Source organism: Haemaphysalis longicornis, unplaced genomic scaffold (assembly GCF_048455015.1).
Source record: "Haemaphysalis longicornis isolate Haplotype H1 unplaced genomic scaffold, Haemaphysalis longicornis Haplotype H1 scaffold_2, whole genome shotgun sequence".
Taxonomy (NCBI): domain Eukaryota; kingdom Metazoa; phylum Arthropoda; class Arachnida; order Ixodida; family Ixodidae; genus Haemaphysalis; species Haemaphysalis longicornis.
In genome coordinates this window covers 13152843-13180722 of record NW_027526295.1, presented here as the reverse complement: position 1 = coordinate 13180722, position 27880 = coordinate 13152843, and the positions used below count along the sequence as shown (strand labels likewise).

Genomic DNA, 27880 nt, shown 5'->3' with positions numbered 1-27880 from the left:
GTTCGCTGCGTCTTCGTACTCCCTGACAGAAGCTTGTTTGTGTTTGTTTGTGGGTCAGGTGGGCTTCGAGCTCGGCGTTGAGTGCAGACAATGCTGAATTGCTTGCTCGGAGACGTCCGTGAATGACACGAAAGGCCGAAAGGTCAAACTGCTGTGACTGGAGCAGCTGGTCCACCTCGCTGATTATCTTCGTGTTCATAGCCCGCTGTGACGCGCGCTTGCTCTTGACTCGATCCATGCCGGTCACAACTGAAGAAAAGACTTACCCAGCTCGTAAAAAAAAGGCTCGCTGCGATGCTGGCTTGCTTCCCGGATTTTCGGCACCAATGTTACGCAAGAGGAAAGCCGTTCTTCAGCGCCGTGAAGAGAGCGACGCAAAGCCGTGCCACACGGTAGTACAAGCGCAGCGTTCCAAACTCATGCGCGTGCCTGCTGCAGTCCCCGTGCATGCAAACGCGCCACTTTGTTCTCAGCGTTTCTAAATCATCATTTATATCTTGCGAAGGCGTTCTCGCACTTCTGCTGGATATAAATGAAAAGTCGTCAGAAGGGCCAGACCTAATTCCAAATGCTTTTTTGCGCCGTTATGCCGAGTCGATATCGCACATATACGCTTCGGTTGTATGGGACCCCTTCCTTAAAAAAGATAAATACCGGCTTGAAATGGTGCAAAGACGCGCTATACGGTTCATTTTCAACAAATATAGGACCACTGACTCACCAACTTCTCTAATGCTGGCGAACAACATTTCAACCCTGGAAGATAGACGAAAAATTGATAGGCTGAAACTGTTGTTTGCTCTTTATACTGGTTCCACAAAGGTAAATGCATCGGTATACATTCAGCCATTTCAATCGCGCCCCACGAGACATCGGCACACGCACAATTTGCTTCCGTATCGAGCCCGCACAAACATGTTCAAGAATTCGTTTTTTCCACGTACAGTATCGGAATGGAATTCACTGCCTGAAGTGGTCTTCACATCTCAGTCCATCTGCCATTTTGAGCGTGCCATATTGTCTGTACTGTAGTCTGTACTCGACTTGCTTTACTGTTTATCGCAATTGTGATTGTATAATAGGGAGATATACTCATCTCCGTTGTTCTGAAGGTCATGTTAACCTGTGTTTAAGCTCATCTATACATCTCTGTATAATGTACTTATCTTCTTGTATTTTATGTACGCTTGTTTTTATCATTCATCTATCACGCTTACGTGCGTTTCCCACTTAATTATTGTGCCTTTCCTGCTTGGTCTTTTTCAAGACCGCAGTATATTGTAAATAAATAAAATAAATAAATAAATCATCATTATCCATGTTGGCGGCAAATTGGAAATCCGCAACAAGTGGGCTACATTGGCGTTATTGGCAATTATGGCCAATGAACGGCAATGCAGTCTGTTACGGCCTTCCTCAATGTAGCCTCATGAAGGACTATATTGGCGCTCACACACGAAAAAAAAAATTCATAGGGTACCCAGTAAAGATCGACACCCCTGTTATTTATCTGTCAGCGAGCAAAAATTTTCATGTGAGTTAGGTGATCGCGGTCAAAGCGTGTCTCCACACTAAGAAGGAAGTCAGAAAGTTTTACTCATGTCCTTCGATATGCGACCCTATTTGTCGCCCATATCAGGCCGTCTTTGTTGCCAATATACAGTACTGTGAAATAAGAGTTTTTCACCTTTGACGATCGTCTGTACGCGCCATTTTAAAGCACGCAAGCACAAACACTACTGTTTTGTCTCCGGCGACCCCGTTGGACGTCAACATATGGAACAAATACGGATGTTTGAGCCTGGCCTGCCTCCGAAAAAAAACGTTTCGCCCTCACTACCATTGTGTGACAAGAAATAGTTCCGTACGCTGTCGATTGCTTTCAGCGACCGACCCAATTCAAGCTATTCTCGCAATACTTCGGAAAAACATTTGACGTTTTCCCGACTAACAGTACCTAATATCTCAGACATGCCTCAGTGGGTACTACTCGATTTAAGCTATTTTACTTGATCCAATATTCCAATATGTATCCACTATTGTGTTACAACTGGAATGGCTAAAAAATTACTAGCTCTTCGCCTCAGGAGGAGCTAAAGTTATTCCCTGACTTGGCCTTTTTGTGGGTTCTGCAATAGTGCGGATGTCGGAGTTCCTGCCTGAAGCGAAGCTCCGAGTTCCTGCTCTGTGTGGAGCCAAGTATTCCTGCGCTGACCTCAGTGACTTGGCCGGATTTCTGCGCAAGGACAAATCAGAGTTCAAGATATTCTTCGGATTCGAAGAGGTAGGTGCCTCTGTCAGAAAGCGGGGCCTCCATGGGTGTCGCTTGTTGGAACAGCTGAATGGTGGATTAAACTTTTTATCCATCGTCGTGTATTGTTGAGGAATTACACTTTGTGATTTTATCTGTTTTATGTGTAACGTACTGCCAACACAATTTATATATTGGGGATGACTGGAGCAAAAAAAGTGGCTGGTGGCGCACACACGCAGTTGAAGTCAGCAACAGTGTGAGTTTTAACAAATCAAAGCATAAAATTACCGTAAGAAAGGAAAGTACAAATTTTTTCTCCCGTATATGTGACCATTACGTGAAAATTGATGCGCATTCAAGAACATGCACATTCAAGAACATGATACCAAAAAGAAGAATTAATTGTGTTTTTGCACTTAAAAGTCATCGATTCAGTGATGTCGTATTGTTTACATAGGTTTCAAGCGGATCAGGTTTCCTCTGGATCAATGGAAATCTGGCCTTGGGGATGTTATATGTCACTAAGTTACAGTATTAAGTACATAAAAAATTCAAATATGCTCACTATTCCTTTGTGTGAAAAGCGTAAAACTACTCGAAGTGCTCGTTTTTGTAACCGAAGAACCAGCAGCAGAGCTGTTTTATATGTGCAGCCCCAGACAAAGATGCATTAAGTTATGTGGCAGTGTACGAATTAAGTTTAACAGGATGGAAAGTTGGGCGAGTTGGTGTTTATTCATCTTGAAAACAGGCGCGGAACGACGTTGACCAAGTAAATAAATACACAGGTCGACGCGCTACTAGCCACTGGACACATTAAGAAACAGAAATATGTAGGGCGACCAACCGACATAATCCAACGGATTAAGACTTATACAAAGATTATCAATAAAAATGACCCCAGACATAAAAATACAACCTACAAAATGCTATCACCGCCCGTGTCGTCCCATAAACGTCAACTCTGCGTCTTGCAGACTGACTGAAGGCTGACTCACGCACCGGATGACTCAGGCACAGGGCAGGACACAAAGGGACATTATGGAAGCTTGGTATGTCAGCCGGGAGGGGTCGATGTGCGCACGTAATCCTTTAGTCAGTCTGCAAGACGCACAGTTTACGTTTCTGGGACGACACGTGCGGTGATAGCATATTAAAGGTGGTATTTGTTATTTCTGGGGTAATTTTTATTTTATTGCCCTGAAGAAGAAAGTGTATGACAGCTGCATCTTACCTGTACTCACCTACGGGGCAGAAATTTGGAGGCTCACTAAGAGGGTTCAACTTAAATTGAGGACGACTCAGCGAGCAATGAAACGGAAGATGATAGGTGTAACATTAAGGGACAAGAGAGCGGGGTGGGTCAGGGAACAAACGCGTGTTAAGGACATACTAGTAGAAATTAAGAAAAAGAAATGGATGTGGGCAGGGCATGTAATGCTTAGGGAAGATAACCGTTGGTCATTAACGGTAGCAGAGTGGATCCCTAGAGAAGGCAAGCGTTGCAGAGGGCGGCAGAAAGTTAGAAGGGAAGATGAGATCAAGAAGTTTGCGGGGGAAATTGGTCACAGTTAGCGCTGGCCCGGGATAATTGGAGAATAATGGGAGAGGCCTTTGCCCTGCAGTGGGCGTGGATAGGCTGGTGATGATGAATTTTTATTGATAATCTCTGTATAAGTCTTAATCAGTTGGATAATGTCGGTTGGTCACCCTATATAGTTCTGTTTCTTAATAAATGTTGCCAGTTGATAGTAGCGCGTCGTCGTGTGTCAACGTCTTGGTCTACGTCTTTCTTGGTCAACGTCTTTCCGCGCCTGTTTTCAAGATGAAGCGTACGAATGTATAGTATAAGTTGACAAGTATGTCTGAAGCAAACAAATCTCGTCATCGTGCAAGTACATACAATCCATGAGGCACCCTTTTTATGACTAAGCGTTCCTGGCTTCCCAATTCCTGTGAATTAGTTTCGTGCTTGTGAATTAGAACAGTGAATTAGTTTCGTGCTTGTGCTCTTGCAGTCTAGTGCTAGTCTTTCTTGAAGCGGCGAATGCTGTTCCTTTAATTCTTTTATCCCACTCGCTGTTGACAACCCTGGCTGGTCGTAGTGTAGACATTTATTTATTAATGAAAGTCCTCAATACATACCTTAAAGGGGCCCTGAGATGGATTTCAAAGTGTTTTTGTTTGTGTCAGAAAACTACTCTATAGTTCTTGTAGAAACACGTCCAAAAATAGTAAGCATATTCACTCACGCTAACAAAAGTTATTACCCCGACGAGACAGAACTATTTGTTGGCTCGGCGGCTTGCGATGACGACATAGTCCGACCTCGTCCGAGGCGAAGCACTCATTTCATGGTTGGCCGCCGGAATGTATGAGATTTTTGACGGCGGCGGTTTGGTTTAGAGCGTCCTCGTTACCATGGTTACTTCAGCGAATGGGTCGCACATGAGACGACGACGCCCACCCTTTTTTTAAGCTACCTTTTCAGTCATTACGGACTTTGAGCAGGAGATACTGGTGATTGCGGAAGTCGACCTTGCATGCGCGAGAGTTTCCGTGAACGGTAACGTATTTTTACCGTCAGGCTAGAATTTCTAGCGACTGTAGTAGCGAGCCCCCTGCGCCGGCGAAATGTACGCTCGCATCTTGATTAGATTGCCGGAAAGCTTCGAGTGAACGCCCTCCCCCAAAACATCGCCCACCCCTTTTTACGGGTGAAATATTCAATTTACTGAAAGACGCGCCCACCCCGTAAAATCCATGGCTTTAGCGCCGATGAGTGAACAAAACAAACCCGAATAATCTCTTCATGTGTAGATGCGGTCACTTATTCGTCCTTTCCGCGCTTGACCCGAAAGTTCGCCCATCTGGTATTTTTCACTTGATATCACTGTACTTAAATTTGGGCGCGTTATTCCGGAACTTTACGGCCCAGCAAATGCGCCGCGCTCGGCGCTCCATGCAAGCAATCTTAGTTGATGTTGTTTACTACATTCTTGCTAAATGATGATCAGGCGCACCATAAATGACAATTTTTTTCAGAATGAGCGAGCAAAATCTCCGCCCCTACTCCAGCCTCCCACGCTTCCAATGATTCAGATGCCTTTATGAACTAGCATAGCTCTTTTATGCTTTTAAAATCGTGTTGGGCAAGGTAATATAGGTAACTGCGGAATCATTACAATATATCTTACTCATTTTATATCGAAATATTTAGCGGTGGCGTAAGCTCTACAGCAGAAGTATACGGCTCTTTTAAAAGTAAATAATTTTATTGTGAGAGCTCAATCTAAAACGTCCAATATTCAAGCTATTTCAAGCGTAAGCGAACAGTTCTGGGCAGCAAACTTTTGTGTCATTTGCTTCGAGACAAATTCGCCAGATGTCGCTACTTGGCAGAGCCGGTAAGCCGGAATGCAGAAACCGCAGAGTGCAATCCTTTCGTTTTCAGCGGCAAACGGCTACTCTTGCTTCATTTAACACGGTAAATGGAAAAGCACGCTAAGGTTCATTCAGAAGGCCGGTGCAGCAAACCACACTTTCCTGCGACAATGACTCGATAGAAGCAATGAAATGAAACGCTTTGGCAGGAGTTGTCGTTACGGGATGCGCATGCGCTTTCCCTTGTCGCGACCGCCGCAGAGAATCAGCTGCGACAGCGTTTGGGCTTGAACTGGTTTATTCAGCGCGCGTGAGCGCACTTGAGCGTGCGGCTCGTGATCACGAGCAGTGCCCGGCGTCGTCCAAGCGCTGCGTGCGGAGCTCCTCCTTCGTCGTCTGCGCGGCGCTCTCTTGGCGCGCTGTTCGTTACCACCTCATAACTGAAACGTCGATGCTACGCTCTGAACACAGATGGTGCAAAGAATCCTTTCGGGTACAGCGTCCAAGAAAGCAAACGCAAAGAAAACTGATGATATCCAACACCAGACACGGAGCGCTGAGCGATCACGCCGGCTGCAAGCGTCGTTGCTTTTGCGCTCACTGCTGTATCCTTCCGCCGAGAACGGAGGATAGTCGAGCCCGGTTTGGTCCGTTGTGGAAGTGCTTTACACTCCGGTATAAAACAAATATATGCGACTGTGTAAACGCACACACACACAAAAGATGTTTTTTTGTAGCATTCTCATGTTTTTATGCTCTTAAAAAATGGATTAAACACTCTTAGGCAAAAAGGACTAAAATAGGGACTAAAATACAGCCGTTAGTCTTCGCGGGCGACCGTTCATCTTCAAGGGGAGTATCTGCGGCAGAGTACGTGCCGTGTGCATAAATTCGGACTAACTGTTCGTCCCCGCCGATATATAAGGAGTAACGGGAAGACGAAACGCATGCAGTTAGTCTCTTTGCTGCGTCGTAAATCCCCTAATGGCGGCGTCGTTGCTTTTTCGCGCATATGTCTGCGAACAGTTTTATATTTCCGAAACACAAGGCATTGCAGTCACTGGGTGCTTTAGATGGTGCCACGGGAGAAAATCGCCTAGGGTTAGTAGAGCGGCGGGTAATGGCAAGGAGCGGCGAAGCGCGATTGTCATACGCTTCTCGGCGAGGTTATGTTGATACGCTGTGTTGCATACGAGTCGTGCGAGATAATAACGGCCAATGAAAGCTTTCAAGCGCCTTAACAGTAACTCAAAAATTAGTGACAGTAGCAAAAGCGGATTCCTGAGCGCAATGAATATGTATATGTTTAACAGACTAGAAAAAAAACGCATGTTGCTGATGACAACTGCAAAACAAAAAGGCTCGCTACAGGTAAGCGTCTCGAAGTTATCTTTTACACTCGGTACATAATTGCCTTGGGCACCAAAGCTATGACAATGCTGCAACTGCTGTAAAACCCGCTTGAATTTCACAGTCGCAATCGTTTAGCGACGCGAATTTGAAGAATTCAGGCTAAGCAACACCGAATTCGCTTTCGCCGATGCAGGAAAATATGGCATGTTTTCTTATTCTGACACTCACACAGACGACACCTTTCACATACGTTACATAGAGCACATAACATATGTATCGAACACTAAGAAAGCACTTAGCTTGCGCTAAGTTGTGCGGAAACAAATGAGTCGTCCGATCTCCCAGCTACCTATCTCAACTAGGCGACGACGAGTTGATTGTTATTTACGAAAAAACTATGAATGTGAGGCTCTACTTCGAATCGAACTGAGCAATAGTCCCTAAACCTAACAAAGCGCTAAGCGCAAGGCGCAAAACGCGGTCACGTTCGCTTGCACAGATAAAAATTCGGGCACCAGTTGCAATGGATCTGTTGCGTTATGCACAGAACTACACGCTGTACACTTGAATATTATCTGGCTAATGAACCCCCCGGCGGCGTGGTCCAGTGGATAGCGCCTCGGGTTCCTTGTAAGGAAATCCGGGCGTCAGGGGTTCGATCCCTGCCGGTGCTGGAGTTTTTTTTCTTTGTTATGCACTCTACGCAGTTCGTCTTTGGGGAGTATCGGAGCGGACCATCCGGGTGGGGGACTAACCGTTCGTCCCCTCGCGGTTAGTCCCAAAAGGGACTAATGATTGTGGCAGAGGCCGTTAGTCCCCGAAAGGACGAACTTTTAGTCCTTTCTGCCTAAGAGTGAATTAATCAAGAGCGCAATATTACGTCACGATTAGTTCAAGAAATAGCCGTTGTGCTCCGATACCATCGACCCCCCAAAAACCCCCATCTCAGGGGCCTTTAACGTTTCCTGGTATGGTCAGGGCAGCAATTGCTAAAGACATGTGTGGATGCTCACTGCGGTTAGTGCTTGAAAGAAAATTGTTGAAAAGAAAATAGCCTGGGAAGGTGTATTCCCAATGGACCTTACTAAGTCCAGGGTTGTTAGTGCCTGTGCACAACCTCTATCCTGCAAGCAGAGGGACAAGGGGTAGACCAAAAACCAGCAAAACCAATAAACGATGACCCTTTTGTACAATGATTGAAAAATAGGCACGACTTCGATAACGCCACAAAGGAAGAACGACGGGACAAGCGCTTACTTGCATCTAAGATTCATTTGAAACATCTTTTCGTATTTATGAGGGTATGATTAGGAGCATGCACAGTGGAATTCACTATATAGAAAGTACCAAAAGGTGATGGACACATTCAAAGTGACGTTTGCAAAAAGTCAAACTCGGTGCCACGCAAAAGCACAGATGTATCGCTGACGCACTTGTCCCATTTTTTCTTAATATAAAACGCTTCCAAGAGCTCCCTCGCCACTGTATTATCACTCCTGCCGAGAATTCGAATCTGCTCAAACGAAAGTCTGCATTTTTCCAAAGAACTGCAGGCCTGCAATCTTCGCAATGCGCGGGTAAATGCGCGCGCGTATCATGGTTAAGTTAAGAATTCTGCTCGCGTGCCGGGTCATTCACACATCTTCCAGTCTGGTCTATATAGGCCTCCCCGCATGAAAACGCTTGGCATGCTTCTTTTCGCACTGTTTTTGTTTGGGCTTGCCAGGAATTTGCGCACAGGCGGCCAAGGTTTTGTTTCAAATAAATGTTAGTTGGCAGTGAGCGCTTGTCCCGTCGTTCTTCCTTGAAGTCGTTGTCGAAGTCCCACTTTATTTTTCAATTTTAATGCACCAACTTTCCCGACAGCTTTGTTTAATAAATTTCCTTTTGTACAACTTTGTTATAATACTGAAAGCGCGAATATGCAGTACGAATTATTTGAATGTTTGGAATTTATGTGCCTTGAGGACTGGCAAAAATTTTAATCAAATCAAATCAAATCATCGTTATTTTTCCAAAGAACATTTGGAAGGAGGCCCGAACAATAAGTGGAGACTAGTCCACTTGACAAGGGTTCGGGCCCCCCTTTACAAGGAGGCATGTTTAACATGTTATACATGTTAAATTATGTTACGTACATAAGAAATCAACAAGAAAACATACAGCAGAATCAAGTTCACAGAGCGAGACAGCAGGCACAACAGCGGAATCCATTTCACCGAGCAGAATGATAACTTATTCACGATAATACCGCCATACATGAGGAGAAAACGTCCTGTAAAAAATATACTGTGGGTCAACTGCCCCCTCAAAAAAAAAAAATCGGGGAGTCAGCGCCTTGTTTTACAACCATTAACGCAGTTTTCTATTTTTTTCATGCAACAGGCTTTAGCGGTCGAATCAACCCAAGGCAAGCGGCGGCCGCTGGGTCGTCAGCATGATAATATTTTCGTTTCCGGCAATGGCAAGGGGGTCGATCACTCACACAGCACACTGGTCGCCGCTCCTGGAAGCCCATTCATGTGACCGCGCTGACGCAGCCGGTAATTTATAATAAAAGAAGCGCGGCGAGCCGAACACCAAGGAAAATACTAAACACGTTTAACAAAACGGCGCTGCGGAACGCGGACGAAAATTTTAACATGCACCACGATAAACAATCACTTACGGCAGAACACGCAACATTTTTCGCACGACGCGCCGACGGACTGGAACTTGCAGTAGAGACTCTTGATTCACGTAGGAACGCACAACTTGTCAGGTGTTTTGTCAAATGGTGACCTCGATGTGCATTTGCTACAGCAGCGCAGTACGGCGACGACACAGGCGCTTTGCCAGCACTCACGACGTTTCAGGTGGCACAAGAGCACTAACACGTAATATTACGGCAGGAGGAGCGCGTAGTAATTCACGTAACACCAGCAAATCGAAAACAAACCACCAAAACCGCACACAACCAGCCAGGCACGTCTTTTCTTGCACAGCGCACCTATGGTCCCTAGAATATGTATTTCTAGAGACCATAGCGCACCTATGACAATGACTGCATATATGCTAGCCTAGACTAGACTTATTACTACAGTTGGCTATATAGCAGTCATAGAGTTTTAGCAGTTACTTGGTTACGTCATGATCACCCCTGAAGCAAACTAGGCAGACGCCACTATAGTAGTTTTTTAAAGTTGATAATAGCAAACATATAATATTTGCAGTATATTTTCTTGATGCGAGCAACGTCGTTTGTTGTAGGAAGTTGTTGCTACTCAAAAGCAAATAAAAATGGATTAACAAAGTTATTATCATCGTCATCTACATCATGATTGACTGTCTTGTGTGTTAGCGTCTAAGCATTCACTTCTTTACTTTTCACAAACAGAACGGGCGGATAAAAAATTATTCCCCGCAGACATACACAAACACACGTGCACACGCATACGCGAACACACGCACACACACACACACGCACGCACACACACACGCACACACACACACACACGCACGCACTCACGTACGCACGCACGCACGCACACAAAATATAATTCTTCACTCAAATGGAGGGTTAGCAAGACTACGCAAGCTCAAATATTTAGACCTACGTTTAGAAAATCGCGACATTCTGTTTCGGTGGCTTGGAGGTTAAGTACTCGCCTACTGATCCAAAGGGCGGTGGTTTGAAACCACCTCAGTGACCTTTTTTTTAACTGTGTTTTAATTGAAGTTTTTTGCCTTAGGTTATATTTTGACGCTGTTGTTGCTCTTGTTGCTCTCCTCTGGCTGTGTCCCTCTTTTTTTTGTCGCAATATATTTCTACCGCAAGCTCTACCCCAATAAACAGTACACGCCTTCAGCATTTAGTTGCAAGGATAAGCCATTTTACAACGACCCTGAAGGATAACACAGACTAGGACAATCGGAAGCCACTTTTTAGGTTGTTTTTGTTTTCATTGCTTTGTTTTCTATTCGTTTTTTTTTTTACTTTTTCTGGCCTGTATATCTTCTCCATCCCACTTTTTTTTCGTAAGGGGAGGGAGGAGGCACTTCGAACAGCCTCGTTCAATATATCTGTATCCTTCTTACGCCACTGTTTCATACAAGCGTACCAGTTCGTAATATTATTTTGCGAATTTATCAGACCTCACTAGCACGAAATAACGTATACAGTGCTGCAGAATTTCCACAAACCATCGGCATTCTTTCTTACCATCTCTAGCCAAGCCAAAAAACTTAACCTTTCGAGTATGATTAAGGCTTACATGCTCGACTTCATGTTTACTTGAGGAAGCACAGCAGGATTGTTTAGTTTACGGCTATTCAGAAAAAGAATTAAAGGCAACCAATAGTTACATCTTCCACCCAATGTCCTAGAGGCAACACAAAGGACAGAAGTCAGTCTTTTGACTTCATTTTGCCTTCATTACGGCACACAGAAAAATAAGACAGCAAATTCAAGTTCTATCTTCCACCCAATTTCTTAGAGGCAACGCAGGGTAAATAGGCCAAAGTCTTTTAACTTCATTTTGCCTTGAGTACACACATGGGGAATAGCATAGCGGAACTCAGAAAGAGAAGAAGCCAAGTCAGTTTTAAAGTTTTAGACTTCTCGTCTGAAATAAAACCTTCGTATAGAAATTTAAACTTCGTTTTTACCATAGTACATATAAAGGTAAAACATCATGGCTGTTTGTCCGGCAGTCTAAAAAAAGTACACAGCCTGCTTATGTCCTAGAGGTAACACAAAGGAAAAGTCAAAAGAAAGGCCACGCAGTCAACATGCAGGAGACACAAAGTAAACAGAAAGAAAAAAATCATTTTCATAAGGGAACAAAATGAGCTCTTCAGGACAAAGGGTCAGCGCAGTGCAAGGATTTCCGGATATGACGTCATGTACCGCGGGCTAATTGCGAAAAGCAGCCGGTGCTGTGCTTGGGCCCTGTGCAGGGGTTCTCGGTTTTGGCGAAGTAAGGTGGTTTGCGTGTATTTACTCATGCAGTAAACGTGTTTTCGAATTCAGCGTCGACAAAACGCCAAGGTAAATCCCCCAACAATTTTTTCCTTCTGAAAAGTACGTCAGCAGCCCTTGAAGAGAGTTCCTTAGAAACTTCGGGCAAAGAGATCGTGATACCGTAGTTTTTAATGCCTCATGTTAATAAGAGCTGACAGTTAGTTCTCCATACTCTCATTTCGCAATCGCAATACGATTAAACTGAACCGACCATTCAAATGAAAATGTCCAGGCACGACATATATACACCTGAGAAGGGATTATCACCTAAAGAAATATAGTGCGAAAGGCGTCGAAATTCCCAGAGACCCTGGCCAGTGACCAGCCAGTTACTCCCACGGTGTAAGGTTACTCCCTAACAACACCGTCTGCTTTACTTTCAGATGCTTCTTGCCGGGCTGGCACTGGGTTTGACGGCCGCGATTGGAGGAACCTTCACTTACCAGGGCCACCTCGCTAAGAAGATTATAGACCTGTATGAGAGTGGGGACATGGCAGTGGCTCGCGTATTCCAGGTAAGAAATGCTCTGGCTAAACTTAGTATACTGAAGCATAGTAAAAGTAAGCGCGAAAGGAACAAGCACAAACGAAGTGGGCGGTACACGGCGAACTCCTTTATTCTTACTCTGATGTCCGATTTTGTACGGGAAGATACACAGCGAACGAAAGAAAGAAGGCAAGGGGGAGGAGCAGAAGCAAATACAAAAATACCAAAATTGGAGGATGACAGTTCGAACGGCCGCGTTACAAAGGCAGTTTTGCAAATCAAAATCTGGTGATTGGATAAGAATTGCAGTTCATTCTTTGTCAGTGATATAGAAGCTGTGCTAACGCATTTGTCTTTCAGAGAAACTATCTGCTAGGCCTCGATCATTTCTCTGGTTAGCTGATCCTCGTGTCGGGCTACCATGCTGGTCTTATCAAAATGTGGCCTACACTCACAATCTCTGCAGCGTATGCCCAGATGTCCGTTAATCGTCTTATGGACATTGTTCCTATACTCGCTAAGCCGATCATTTAAGCAACGATCTGACTGCGAAACGTACTGCCTGCCACACGATAAAGGAAGGAAATATAGTGTGCCTTCTCAACAATTCACGAACCGGTCGCGATGCTGCGTTTCGCACTTGTTTTTTTTTTCCTTTCCATTGACCCTGTGCATTAGTTTCAACAATTTCTTTAGAGAAGAGAAGAGAACGTTTACGTTCACGTGTTTTCTTATTTTCTCGAGATTGTGCGAAATGCCGTGTAGATACGGCGCGACAGCGCACTTCAACCATTCTCTTTCTTTCTCCCTGGGTTCCACGTCTGGTTTTTTCCTAAGCTGTTTAAGCATTTTATCGGCGACCGACAGCACAAGAAATGAAGGGTACCTGGCAGAATTTACATGCATTGTCTGTTTTTTGACAATATCGTCCATGACATGGGAGCAGGATTTCTTCAGCTTGGTAAAACAATGCCTAGAGATCTCGCGTTTAGTCAGCTTTGAGTGCACCGACTGAAAAGGCAAAATCGGTTTCTGGCTACGCGGATCATACTCCCAACAGACTTGATTGGGACAGAACTAGAGCCTGAGGTCGAGGAATTTTATGGAACATGAACTTGGAGTTTCATGTGTCGAAGCAAAAGGGGCGAATCTGTTGGGAGTATGATCCGTGTAGCCAGAAACCGATTCTCCCTTTTCAGTCGGCGCACTTTATTTAAGCTGAATAAACGTGGGATCGCTAGGTATTGTTTTACAAATGCGCTTAAGAAATCCTGCTCCCATGTCCTGGACGATAGTGTCAAAAAACAGACAATACGTCTAAAGTCTTCCAGGGTCCTTTCATTTCTTCTGGTGTCGGTCGCCGATAAAATGCTTAAACAGCTTAGGAAAAAGCCAGACGTGGAAACCAGGGAGAAAGAGAAAAGTTAAAGTGCGCTGTCGTGCCGTATCTATACGGCAGTTCACACAATCTCAAGAAAATGAGAAAACACGTCATCGTTTACGTTGTCTTCTCTGCTCCCAAGAAATTGTCCAAACTAATGAGCAGGGTCAATGGAAAGGAAAAAAAGAAAAAAACAAGTGCACAACGTAGCATCGCGACCGGTTCTTAAATTTTTCAGAAGGCACCGTATATTCCTTTCCTTTATCCTGTGGCAGGCAGTACGTCGGACACTCAGGTCGTTGCCTAAATGATCGGCTTAGAAAGCATAGGAACAATGTAGATAAGACGATTAATGGACATCTAGGCATACGCTGCAGAGATTGTGAGTGTAGGCCATATCTTGATGAGGCCAGCATGGTAGCCCGACACGAGGATCAGCTAACAAGAGAAATCATCGAGGCCTACCAGATAGTTTCTTTGAAAGACAAACGCGTTAGCACAGCTTCTATATCACTGACAAAGAAAGGACTGCAATTCTTATCCAATCATTGGATTTGCCTTGCAAAAGTGCCTTTGCAATGCGGCCCTTCGAACTGTTATCATCCACTTTTATGTATTTGCTTGTGCTCCTCCCCCTTTCTTTCCTTCTTTCTTTCGCTGTAAATCTTCCCGTACAAAATCGAACGTCACAGTAAAAATATTGAGTTGACAGTAGCGCCGTGTCCCATCCACTTCATTTGTCCTTGTTCCTTTCGCGCTTATTTATACGATGAATGTCTAACTCGCCCAAAAAACCACTCCTATACTGAAGCATTTATTATCCCCACATGAGCCATTTCTTGTAATTTTAAACGTTTTCTCCTGGCTTTACTACAATCAAATTCTTTCTTGCGAAATTCGAACCATTTCTGGAATGTGTTTTCCTAACAAAAAGACGAGTACACAACCTCTGATGCAACTTATTTTTATTTAGGACAAGCTGAAGCATGGTATTGACACCCTCTGCAAACATGGTAAGTGGTTTTTGTGTCTTAAAAGCAACAATTGTGGAAACAAATTTAGTGTAAACAAATTAGGCAATATTAGCATGAAAAAATATTTGTTGGTAAGGGGTAACAGAAATGTGGATAGGCAAAATTGCCTGTTCGAAGTTAGTTATGATTGCCGCGTGCTCCTGATGAGTCTGAGATGATTTTTAGAACAAACACTTCGCCCTGCCACCGAGATAGAAACTACCGATCTTCTCTGTATACATGCCTGGCAGAAATTGTGACACTGTTCCGCCGCTCTTCGCAGGCAACGTTTCTCAAGTTCGGCTTTCTTTAAACGCCTGTAATTTAGCTAAGTCACAACAGCCATTTTTGTTGAATCACTTTCCCTGATATTGAGTAATATTAGCTCTCATTTGTTCTTCCCACGCTCTGTCTGATACGCACCATCACGCGTAGTATGCCGAACACCAAACGGTACTGTCGCCCTTGCTCCAATTCCTTGACCACGTCAACCGCTAGGCCATTACTGGGCCATTTCTTGACATTAAACATCATCACCCACTGGGAGGGGAGCGCCACGCGAAAAGAGTAGTGAACCTTCATACCCCCAAGATTCAACGTAAGTTTACCTCTGGCGTCGCCTCAGGTTTCACAAATACCAAGCAGCAACTTGTTCTTCGTGATGAACATCTTTACGCACTCCAGCTTTTTCTTAGAAACTGGCACAGCAGTATTTGTAAATAAAAAAATACAAACCCGACCTTGATAACCATCTCAACAAAAGCTTGACAAGGAGGCCGCCTTGACTAAAATCCAAAGGAACACCTCGCCCGGCGAATACAAGATTACCAAAAAGCTTCTCCGTAACTTACCCTCAATGGTGCTCTTACAGTATTTTAACGTCTGAAAAAAAAGTTATGGCCATTTTACGCCTGTCCGTGGAGTGCCTCAGGGGTCGGTGATTTCACCCTTCTGTTTTAGTGTAGTCATGCTGCCGCTTGCCTGGCATCTTGGCTCCATATTAGACCTACACCGTCTGGTGTATGCGGACGATATTACAGTATGGACTGTCCACCCAGACCTGTCTCGGCAAGCATCCAGCCTGCAACAAGCTTTAATGGACACCCAGAAATGATGTGAATACGCTGGTCTGTCGCTTTCAGTCGAAAAAACAGCCATTCTGTCCGTGGACAATGCTTAGGGCCGTCGTAGACTGGAGATATCACCGATCCCGCTACAGCTCTCTGGCCACCCTGTGCGCACTGCCACCTCTCTTCGCGCTCTGGGATTGGAGATTTTCATCGTCAGGGTCAGCTTCCTTGTGGCTTCGATCGGCCTGCCAACAAGGAGGTCGAATGCTACACCTTAGCTGACGCATTTCGCAAAAGTCTGGAGGCTCGTGCTTCAAAATGTCCCGACTCTTGGAACGGTCAATACTTCAGCCTCGACTTGTCTATCAGGTTCAATTCCAGCATATGCTCCAAGCGGAGTGGGCCCGACTTGAAGCAATTAATAGAGCTGGAATGCGGACGATCACCTGCCTCCCTCAAATAACGCCTATACCAACTCTTCAGGCCGAAGCTCAACTTAACACCCTGGATGAGCTTGTACATAAACGCCGCTCCGCAGGCCAGCACAAACTTAATTTTGTTCCTAGGCAGTAGCGTTGGCGATCTACATTCGCCGTTCTTCACCCGCCCTGGCTGTAGCATCAAGTGACCGACAACCGGCCGCTCATTCGACTCCACAGTCGGTCGGCGGGAAACGCAGACGCGCAATCTACGGTCACTGTGAACCAGCCCCAAGTTGTAGAGGTGTTTGTGGACTCTGGGGCCCAAGACGACGTTTTAACTACGGCGATCGAATGCCCCTCTCATTCAGAAGTGAACGAAAACTGCGCTTATGAAACACTCCACACGTGGCCTTCTATGCTGGCGGAGCTTACAGCCATCCGGGACGGACTGCAAGCGCTACTACCGGCACTTCTTCAAGTTCCTGGAACTTTTACGGCACAAATTTCCACCGACTCAACGGCGGCCATACGGGATTTGAGACGTGTAGCCTCGAACTCGTCTGTCTCAAGAGACATTCATAACCTGCTGGACACGTACCCCAGCGGTCTCCGACTGTCGTGGATCCGGCGTGTAACTATCACCGCTCATATTGCGGCGGATAGTTCCCGTCATGTTACGTCGGTTCCACGGTCCCTGCCATTGCTGACAACTGACGGACATGACCAATTTCTCCAACTAATGGAAGATCTGCGTTGCACCACACGCGCTCTCATCCCACCGTGTGGAACAGACGTTCCCAGTGGGCTGGATCGCTGGGAGGAGGTCTTGCTGAGTAGACTTCGAGTTGGGGTGGCCCTCTCTCTTTCGGTAACCCGGGCGTGGCCACCGCGATATTATGCCCCGTTTACCACAAACTGCCCCTTCTCTACGGCTCCTGCCGAAGACGCCGACACCAACCACCTGCTATGGACATGCCCTTCGCTGAGTGCAGCGAGATCCCGACACCTTCGCGGCACAGGCCTGCATCCTGAGAGACCCCCCGATCTTCAGCGATGGCTGAGGGGGCCCCACAACCGCTGTCTTCTGGACTTACTCCGGGAAACGGCTGCCAACTTGTACCTTTAGGACCTTATGCCAAAGGGCATACTATCCCAAATAAAAAAAAATTCTGCTGGGAAGCGGGAGAACGAAAAGCAAAGCGGAAGCATCGGGAAGTAACTATGATTCATAGGCCAAACAAGCCGCTACACATCTAGAATCTTTGCCGTATATCGCTGACTTGCTAGAGTAAACTACTTGAGCATATAGTATATGCACGTCTCAAGGCGTATCTCTAGGACAGCGGCTGGGTTCATATCGGGCCCCATGCTTTTGTACGAACAACATTTGTCTATCGAAGACATTTTATTGCCTCTCGCGGGTAACATTATGAACCGCATAGACAGGAATTACAAGTCATCGACGTCAAAGTCGCCTTTGACCAATCAAGCACGACAAGACCTTAAAGAATCTGCAAACTGCGAGTTGTAATCCCATAGCTTAGAACTATTCTAGAACTAATAACTAGAACTTAGAACTCCACAAGACCAGTTAAGACTAAATAATGACTTCCATAAAATAATTGCTTCGTGCAACGAGTGGAAAATGTCTATCAACTTCTAAAAAACTGCCTTCACGAAAATAACCCATAAAAAGGTTCCCTTCCAGTGCCATTACACCGCTAATCATATTCGTCTGCAGGAAGTAGAACACTACAGGTACCTCGACCTATGGATATTGAACAAGCTTCGCTGGACGAAACACATAGACAACATCACAGCTATATCACTAAGCAAGTTATTCTTTCTACGGCGTTCCTTAAAATCGTCCAGACCGAATGTACGACTTCTTGCATATAATGCAATTATCCGACCAATATTAGAGTACGCAGTAGTAATCTGGGACGCATTCCCAAAATCCGATATGAATAAATTAAAAAGGTTGCAAAAAAGGCTGCAAGATTTATTTATAATTCGTATGGGCGCACCTCAATATCAGCTCTCCTTGAACAAATCGGGATGTTGCCCGTCTCAGAAAGAAACCGGATTTGCCGCCTGAAGTTCTTCTTTCAATTACTTAGAGGGCTTTACTTCGCTGACACTTGTAGCATCCCAAAATATTCATACGGTTATAATACAAGACGCCGCCACGCGTCTTGTATCGGTCGTAGCCACTCTTTTGTCCCCGTGTTCCTTACGCTGTTTTTTCACCATGAATCTTAATCTGCACCAACTAGCCCAACTTGCCATCTTACATCTTACTCTATAACCCCATTGAACACTCGAAATAACTGTTACAAATATTCATTTTTTCCTCAAACAATTGTTGAATAGAAGGACCTCATTAACGAAGCGGTAACACAGCAGTCATTGACTTCATTTGAAAAGTGTTTGTAATAAGATATGCATTTCTATTGTTGTGCATTTTATGTTGTATTTTTTGCTGCCATATTTTGTATGTATTTGCATTTACTTACCTGTACCCCCCCTGCAAAAGTCTCGAAAGAGACTGCAGTATTTTCAAATAAATAAATAAATAAATAAATAAATAAATAAATAAATAAATAAACAAATAAATAAATAAATAAATAAATATGCGTGATGCTTCCCCAGCAATCACACGGCAACCGTGAGCGTCGGCAACCGTCGAGGCTAAAAATTTCACCAACCCAACAAGGGAACGCAGCAAGGCTCGGTGATCTTACCGCAATTCTTTAACATTACCATGTTACACCTGCCGATGAACTAAAGACAATCGAAGCACGAAAACATAAACTTTACGTAGACGACCCCGCGCAGACGACCTCACGACCTCTCACCCATAGGCGACAGCTCCTACAACTGGACAGCAGCAGGACACTTGCAAGAAGGTATCGACGGTATAGTAAAATATGTGTTTGGACTGCTGCGGTGTATATTGCGCTCCGGAGTGGTCTGAACATCTCGTGCTGAAGGCTTGAACGCAAGAACCGGACCCAAACTTTTGGATCCTGATTCGTGCGTCACTCTTTAGAGAGTGGAAATTCGAAAGGTCAACTCCCTTCGTGTTCTCGGCCTTGGCGCGCACGGGTCGATCGGTCGCAGCCATTCTTCCAAAGCTACAGCAAGAAGCCAGACAGGCCACCCACGTCGTCAAAAAATCTCGAATCGACGAAGTGGGCTGAAAGATGAAGACACCTGACGGAGCTTTACAACAAGCAGGGTCACGTATCGGCACCCCACACCTGACCTTTTAAAACGCCGAAATCTTAAGCCCGTTCTACATAGAGCGAATTTCGCCTGCGAATCCGCTGGAACGAACATTCGCACTTGCGAAGTTCGCAATGCCGGGAATTGTCGTCTACATGGGACCTGCGAACGCCACGATTTTCGCATTTCAGATGCGCCTTGTTGGCAGACTGAATTAAGTTTGCCACCAGCAAAGGTTGTTGTGATTTTATCAAGGGTGGTTTTATTTTACTTTCTTGGCAAGTTGTTTCTGCCTGGTTTACGGTAAATATAAGTTTATTTGCAGTTTTATATAAGAATCGCCAATTCTTTATCAATATACGCACACACAGCAGAGAAGACAAACGTTTTGGTGTGCCCGCGCTTTTGTCGCGTTCGTACAAGCAACGCCATCTGGTTTCCAAGCGTGCAAGTGGTGCCGAGCTGTGCTCCTATTGGCCGCAGGTCCTGCCCCTCTACGCCGCACACGCCGCACGAGCGGTGTTTGCTCGACCGCTTCAAATGTTTCGCACTTTGCCGCAGGAACGAAAAAAGGCGGTTTTGCCGCACGAGCGGCGCCGCATCAGCGAATTCGCAGGCGAAATCGCTCCATGTAGTACGGGCTTTAGAGTGTAAACCAAGGATGAGAAAAGCAACCAAGGACACTATGGGCCTTCCTGTCATGAAAACCACCGACAAACTGCTCAAACGAGGCGTACACAACGCGTGGGCCGAAGACCACAAAGCCGGCTAATCAGAATTCACTACTACAAGCACAGGAGCCCTCCGCTGTCTCAGTTGCAACGAAGCCGAAACATCGCGGGTGCCGACAAGAAAGCCAGAATATCACCAACACTACAAGAAACCATCTGTGTGTGTTGATTCCACGTAACATGCATCCTAGGGCCCTATTCTCGACTGCACAAATTGCCGGCAATTCGCCCATGTTTTTTTGCGTAAGCACGACGTAAGCAATCAGTGACGTGCTGCACCTATAGCTATGACGACATGCAGTGTAATTTGACGAGTCACTCATAAAGATTACTACCAAGGTATCAAATATAGTGCAAGAAAGATATAAAAACACTTGGCATGTAATATGAAAATTAGGATGGTAGCTGAGGCTCACAAGAAAAACACATTTCTGGAGGTCAAATTTGGCGTCAACACCAAAAAGCGATCGAGTAACGTTGATCCAAAAGCGAGGGAAAGGCGAATGTCGAGCTAAAGAACACCACACAATTTTTTTACCTTATCTATTTATTTCTCTCAATCGCTTTTAGTAACATAGCTGGGCTCTCTGCTTCAATGCAAGCTTTGTTGCGTTATCACCTTCCCTGCCGCTCCGCCGCCACGCCATCGTCTGCTGCTATGTTACAAGTTTATGGCGTAATTAGAGAAAAAGATGGCCGATACCATCGCTAGTATGACACATAAGAGCAGCGAAGCGCTACGCCTGATAACCGCGGAGCGCACCGATTTCGCCGATACGCTCATTCGTCAAGCTCGACTTCAATCAGTGCTGTCATGAACCAAATAGTCACTTTTCTTTGTTATTTTTCTCTTGAGTTCGATCATGTCATAGTGAACCAACAGCTTACTATAAAAAAATAGTAGCCGCCCCTACTCGTCCAGTTATAGGACGAGTATGGACAGATGCCATGCATTGGGTTCTCTTTGTCATGGAGAGGCTTGTACTGCCCTCTTATGTTGCGGTCACGCCAAACAAATAATTTTTATTTTATTGCCAAACATAAAAGCAAAATACTGTACGTTATTTGTATGCTCCATGATCGCTGACTTGGAAGCAGTTGAAACTATAATTTGTTTCGGTAGGAAACATGCTTTAAACAGCGCGCATGCGAAACTGCGCCTGCTGCAAATTGCCGCACATTTCGCGGAGCCGTAAGCCGAGGCAATTTTGTGCGCTATTTTGCTTGTATTTTGCGACAAAAACAGCCGCCATTTTCAAGCTGTTACGTAACATTACGTCACTTTTACGCAGGCTGAAGTTGCCAGTGCATGACGTAATCGTTCCCGCCAACTGTTTAAATTACGTCACGCCTACTCAGCCAATCACAGAGGGGGTGTGTATTACAAGCAGTATTGTTGTTGAATAGCAAAGACAGGCTTACGTTGTCATGTCCGCTTCATTTAGTCTGGTTTTTTATTGCCGGCCAAGAATTATGCGCCTTTAGTAACGAGAAATAAGGCAAACTTTAGCACTGGTGTCCGCAACCGACATGAAACGTCAAAATGACGACAGCACACACAACCGCTTTGTCAACCGGAAGCACGTGACCAAAATTGAAAGCCAATCAGAAAACACTTCCGGCAAATTGCCAGAATTGCCGGCAATTTGTGGAGTCGAGAATAGGGCCCTTAGGCACAGAACAGGGAGGATTTTAGAGAAGCAAAGGTCTAGCTTTGCCTGTACTGCCAGAAAAAGTGCAGTGGCGGCGTCGTGAACTACCGAGCACGCCCGCTTGATGCCGCTGTAAACAAGGCTTTGTAAGCATGGCGGATGCTTTTTGCACAGGCCGCTTGAGCTCCTTAATAACATGGCTGCCTTTGCACGGCGGCCGCCGGATCACTGCTCCTGCTGGTTCCTGGCTGGCACGCTGACCGCGTGTTTACTTGCGCCGCGTTAGTGAAGTGATGTTACGCCATGTGACCAGATGGCCTCGTCTGGCACAGACCACAGTGAGCAGCAAGTGAGAACAAATCGTTTATTGACATCCGCAAGTTTACAGAGGCCAGTACATCATTTCCTTTCGATCGCTGCAATTGTACGTCGCTTTCGTTAGAACATTTTTTTGCCATAACAACTCGTTCACTTGCGCTAAGATTTCCAACGAAGGGCACATTGCTTCCAATATTCTGCTGCCCATATTTTTTTTTCTTTTTGGATGTCGCGACAAGTTACAAAGGACACAGACGCTTGGAAATTCTCTCGGATTAAAGCGATAGTTATTGCGAACTCTATCGCTTACTGCGAACATATCTACATTTGAACGTAGCAATAGAACTAAAATCCATGAGCGAGTGTTGGAGGCACGGCGTTTTTTTCTCTATCTCTTTTGGCGGGTGCGACAGGCTCCAAGCACGCGCTAAGCAGCATCACAAATCGAAAGAAAAGCAAAAAAAAGAAAAACACCTGCGACATTAAAAATATTTATCTGACTTTCTTTACCAACACTTCAAGTTTTTTAAAAGTACTCCGATATGCTCTGTTGCGTGAAAATTGCTAACTAGTTTATTTACAGTGATGCTTCTTGCATGCCCCATTATTATACTTGATGCTGGCATAAACAGTAGCTTTACCGTTCAACAATAGGATGTACATAACGTTGGTATCAGCTGTTGATTACGCTCTAGGGCGGTTACGAATCATGTTCTGTAATTAATACTCATGAATGAGATATTCGCTTGCTGATCACTTATAGAATGTGGTGAAACACGCTCGGTCTAAATAATTTTACCTTCATATTTACACAGTAAAAATGCGAGATGAAATTTAATTTCCGTAAGCAAGAGAGGATAAATGTGATTTCAGAACATAGCTGCACAATAACGTATTACGGACCCTGTGTTCACTCGCACTTGCACGTCGAAGAGCCACATTGTTAGTTCCACTACCCTAATTAACACCATTTGCTGCAATGAGTTGAATTTCACCTCGTTAATCTTGTATTCTGTTTGTTCTCATCGTCTTATTTTTTGTATGCGTTGCAACGCTGACTGTACTTCAGCCAAGAGTCCCCGCCCCACCCCCCCTTATGTAATGCCCTTTCAGGTGTAAATAAATGAAATGTTGAATTTTGCCAGTAGTAATGTGGATGGCCTTATGCTGTATTGACAGTAAAATTTTAAAAGCAATTTTTATGCTTCCGTGAATGATAAATGTAAAAAAACCATGCACATTAGTAAGCAAAACTTACAAATATGATTTGACACTGCAATGCATGGACTGCACTGCACAGTTCGTTGCACGACCTAAAGTTCTTAGTCTCCTTGTAGGTTCAACCAATAGTATCTACTATCTTCCATTCCTTAGAATTTAGAACAAGACCTGCCTGCGTGCACTATTTTTGAGAGTGACATCATGGTGTACTGATTGAATAGTTTTCACCAACTTGTGCAACAATTTACAGTCGGTGGCTACATGTAAAATTGTGCCCTGGAGGGATCTGGGATTTTCACACGCTTAATAACTGAGTGTAGCAGTGGCCTCCCTTATTATATTCCGTACAAAAAGCCCTTGCGAGGTATTCGCAGGCAACCCATCCAACTCGCTAAAGCAATCTGCCCTAGCGGTACAAAGCACCACACCTCCTCCTTCCTCACTTTTGCCACACGCTTATCCCCGTTTCTAGATGACCCGGGCTACTACTTCTCCAGACATCCAAGAAAAACTCTGACCCCTCACATTTCTTTGTGTACATAGGTTTAAAGCCCACCTGCAAGGTCCACACAGCGCTATTAACAAAGCAGACACTTACTCCATCACCAGAGCATAGAATTATGGTGTCTATCAGAAATGAGCTGCTCCGATAAAGTTTACTTCCTCTCGGCTTCTTGCACGAACTTGCTTTAGGCTGATAACAGGAGCTGTACAGTTGGTTTTACAGCAATTTTTTTGTGCCAAGTGTCGTAAATGTACAGGGAAAGTGATGTACGCTTGAGCAGTAGTGAAAGCGAATGGAAGAAAGTAAACTAGAACACGCATTTGCTTTCTTACATTTGCCAATATGTACGCATCGTGATTTATTTATAAACGTTGGATTTCGGGGCTAGAGTGAGCTTTGTGGCTAGCTATGTAACAATATCACCTCGCACATTTCGATGCGTCTCAATATTTGCAGTACACCGAATACTCCCCGAAGTTAAATATTTTTAGACACCGAATATCCTGTTCTTGAATTGAACAACAACTATTCCATTCATACTCAGAAATATGCACATCACATGTATGAACGCATTGACATATGCTGACATTCTTTTTAAGATTTGGTGAAAATACCTGGAACTTTGTAACATTTATCTGCGGGCAAAATAATACATTTGCTCGTGCTGAGAACTTGATGTGGTCGCCTTCCGGTGTGTTCTTTGGTTGTATCTGCAAAAAAACAAGGAATGAATGAAAAATGCAAATTAAATTGCAAGAGCGAATAGTTAAGAGAATCAAGTCAGACAAATTCAGGGAAACAACTATAAGTAAAAGTTAAATATACATAAACACACCAGTCGGGCGCATGGCTGTCATATCAGGCAAGCACGAAGAGTTGAAATGGCCTGCCAGTCCTTGGTGCAGTTGTTGCGTGCGCCGACAATGTTGAAGGTTCAGCCAGAATGTCGAAATGAACACCGACCTCTGAAAAAAAAAATAACCGAGTATTTTTTTAGTTCACGCGTATTAACCATGACGCAAGGATCAGCTGCCACAAGGCATGCTAATATAACCTAACTCGCATCACCACGTCTCTATGAAGGCAAACTTTAATTGTAGCAAAGCGCTGTTGACTAAATGCTCACTAACGCGTCAAAACAGAACGGCAACAGTTAGGTAAAGCCTGGGCGAATTGCTGTCTTTTGGTAGCCTAAAAAGTTCCATCGGAAATAATGCCACACCTTTTGAGGCAAATGCGCTCACAACTTTTCTGGTTCTAGATGTTCGAGAGCGGCCAGGAGAGTTGAGAGGCTGTTTCTTAAGAGTTTTTCTCTTTCTTCAAGTTTTTTTGGCTAACTCCGAATGGACCCCGATAAAAAACTCCGAGGAATGCGGCATTTTTATATTTGAATCATGTAATAAGAAAATATTCCAGCGGAAGTCCTGCACAAATGAGGTATTGACGGCGACAACGGTTTCGTTTGCACCGTCTTTCTAGCGGAGTGCATAACACTCACCTTCTGTTGGAAGAATCAAATATTCTGGCCTGGACAGCTGTGTTCCGATGCGGAATTTCCCACATTTGTCACTCCACAAGCACTCAATTCCCGTGTTTTGCCAGTCCTCTCAACAACTGATGGATGCAAAAGCACATAACAGCAATAACAGTCACGAAACCAGTGCTCCACGCACATAGAAACGGTGGGCCATTGCAGCGGTTTCAATTTGAATTGGCGGCTTTGTGGTTGTGAATTCAGAAGCGAGGTGTTGCACCAGTCAGCTGTTCGTAAAAAGTGGCATACATTTTTGCTCAACGGATGTTTGATGCGGAACTTGTTAATAATATTTTTAAACAACACATTGTACGCGAACTGTGTTGGCTCTCTGAGTCACGGAATGAATGTTTTGTATTTTCCACCAAAAGTAACTTTTCGTTTGCGCCGTCTGGTGGACTTGATGGTCGAAAACTGCGCTGTAGGTTGGTCACGTGGGGCGTCGATTTTTACGCCGCCTATAGGGAATTCAGGGAACGTCCAAGCTTGAGAGGCCTGTTCTAGGCAAGATCCGAGGCACTCGCTCGAAAATTGCCTGAAGATCCCAACACGAGATACACAGACGCTGCCCGATACAGATGCTGCCCGTGCTTCCGCGATAAGCGTCCCCTGTCAACTAGGCAGATTACTGGCGTCGGCAACGGTGGAAGAAGCAGCCATCCCCTTGACATGATCAACTCCGCCTCTAGTAAACATGCACCAGGTGGTCATTGCTACTTGCTCGAGTCACTGCGCCTCGCTAGCAGTTTTTTCGGCGCCCTTGCGGCGTGTGCAGGCATGCGAGCAAGGAGAGGCAACATACTCCAGTTTAAGGGGCACGGTTTCAAATCAGCTGGTGTTGCCTTTCGCATTCTCCATTCATCTTAACGAAACTGCTGTTGGTAAAGGCTTGTGAGAACTGACATATAAAGCACAGACGTTTTCGGCAATTTATATCAGTATTTCCAATATCAAGAAAATGCGGACTCTATTGCAAAAATGATGAGCAAACAAACGATGAAATGGAAATGTTCTTTGATTAGGAAGTGTAACGCGCCGACGCTACACAGGCGATGAGGCGCGCCGTAATGGAGGGCGCCGGAATAATTTTCCCTCTCTGGGGATCTTTACGTGCGCCGAAATCTCGAACACACGCGAGCTTTCGCTTTTCGCCTCCATCAGAAAAATTACACCCTCTTCCCGTAGGGGAACCCTGAGTAGTATGCGAAGCAGGCACGGGGTCGATTCAAGTATCCATTAGTTTTCAGTTCGTCGTTTCCGTGAGGTTGAGGCACGTAGCTACCGTTATATTTACCGTTTGGTTTCCATGGTAAATACAACCCTTTTCACTTACCGGAACTACGAAATGGGAAATTGCGTTGACCCCATGGCTTTTTCGCATACTCCTCAGGGTTCCTCTACGGGAAGATGGTGTAATTTTATTGGAGGGGGGTGGGGGGTGTTAGAGTGGAGAGGCGTTAAAGAGAGAGGGAGATAGAGAGAGACGTTGTACGTGGTATGAATTTGTCTTTATTTAAGCATTATCATCATCATGTTCAACGTAGGTGACGTCGAGCTGTGGTTGGCGTTCCGCTTTGATTATAACCGCCTTATGGTCTGTGAAATGTAAAGTCAAGGGCTGTTGTAGTGGATGAACCCTAAAGTTGCTGAAGATGAGGTCGATGCACGTTCCCCGGATGGTTGTGGGCTGCTTGTAATCACGGCCCGCCGAGACTCGCCGACGCACGCCGCTGCCGACGACGATGAAACGTTGAAGTCGTGTGAAGCGTGCTCGTCTCGTGCCGGCCCAGGAAGACACCGGCAACACTGCCGCTCCAGGAGCCATAGAAGGGACAGGGCGTTCAGCAAGCCGAGCGTGCGTAGTGGGGGTGTGGACGACGCAACAACGACAACGACAATCGAGGGACATAGCCCCGACCATGAGATGCTTCGCATCTAAAAGCGGCTGCCGTGTCCGAGAAAGCTCAAAATTTATACCTTTGAAATTCTGAAGAACGGTCGCATTCGGCTTCTTCCGACGTTCCGCTTTTGCATTATTTCTTGCTACGTACGTGCCACAACAAAATGCACTTTCAGAGGGGAGGCAGTATGCCCTTTGGAACCAGGTACTTTTATAAACAGTTGCACATTCAACAAGCCTTGTCCGATCCCAAGAAGTCTCACAGGATGGCAATAAAGCGACATAGGCCAAAGTAAATGCAGATGCATTCTCTGCCTATCAGCGCAGACCAGCAGATCCCTTGGCGTTCTTGCGTATGGGATAATCTGCAGTCCAGCCGGCGCGCAAGTGTTGTGTGAGCCACGTGTAGCTGTTCGCAAGTTAGT

At 45.2% G+C, this 27880-nt stretch overlaps 1 protein-coding gene across 2 annotated transcripts in view; it reads left to right on the top strand.

The window, feature by feature from the left end:
* Window positions 1-27880, top strand: part of LOC144168756 (N-acetylneuraminate lyase-like) — a 67983-nt gene that overhangs the window by 34339 nt on the left and 5764 nt on the right. For both annotated transcript variants that reach the window (XM_077697717.1, XM_077697718.1), the window contains exons 8-10: window positions 2139-2284; window positions 12377-12508; window positions 14835-14874. In XM_077697717.1, the coding sequence (XP_077553843.1) occupies window positions 2139-2284; window positions 12377-12508; window positions 14835-14874 (318 nt within the window). The remainder of the gene's footprint in view (window positions 1-2138; window positions 2285-12376; window positions 12509-14834; window positions 14875-27880) is intronic.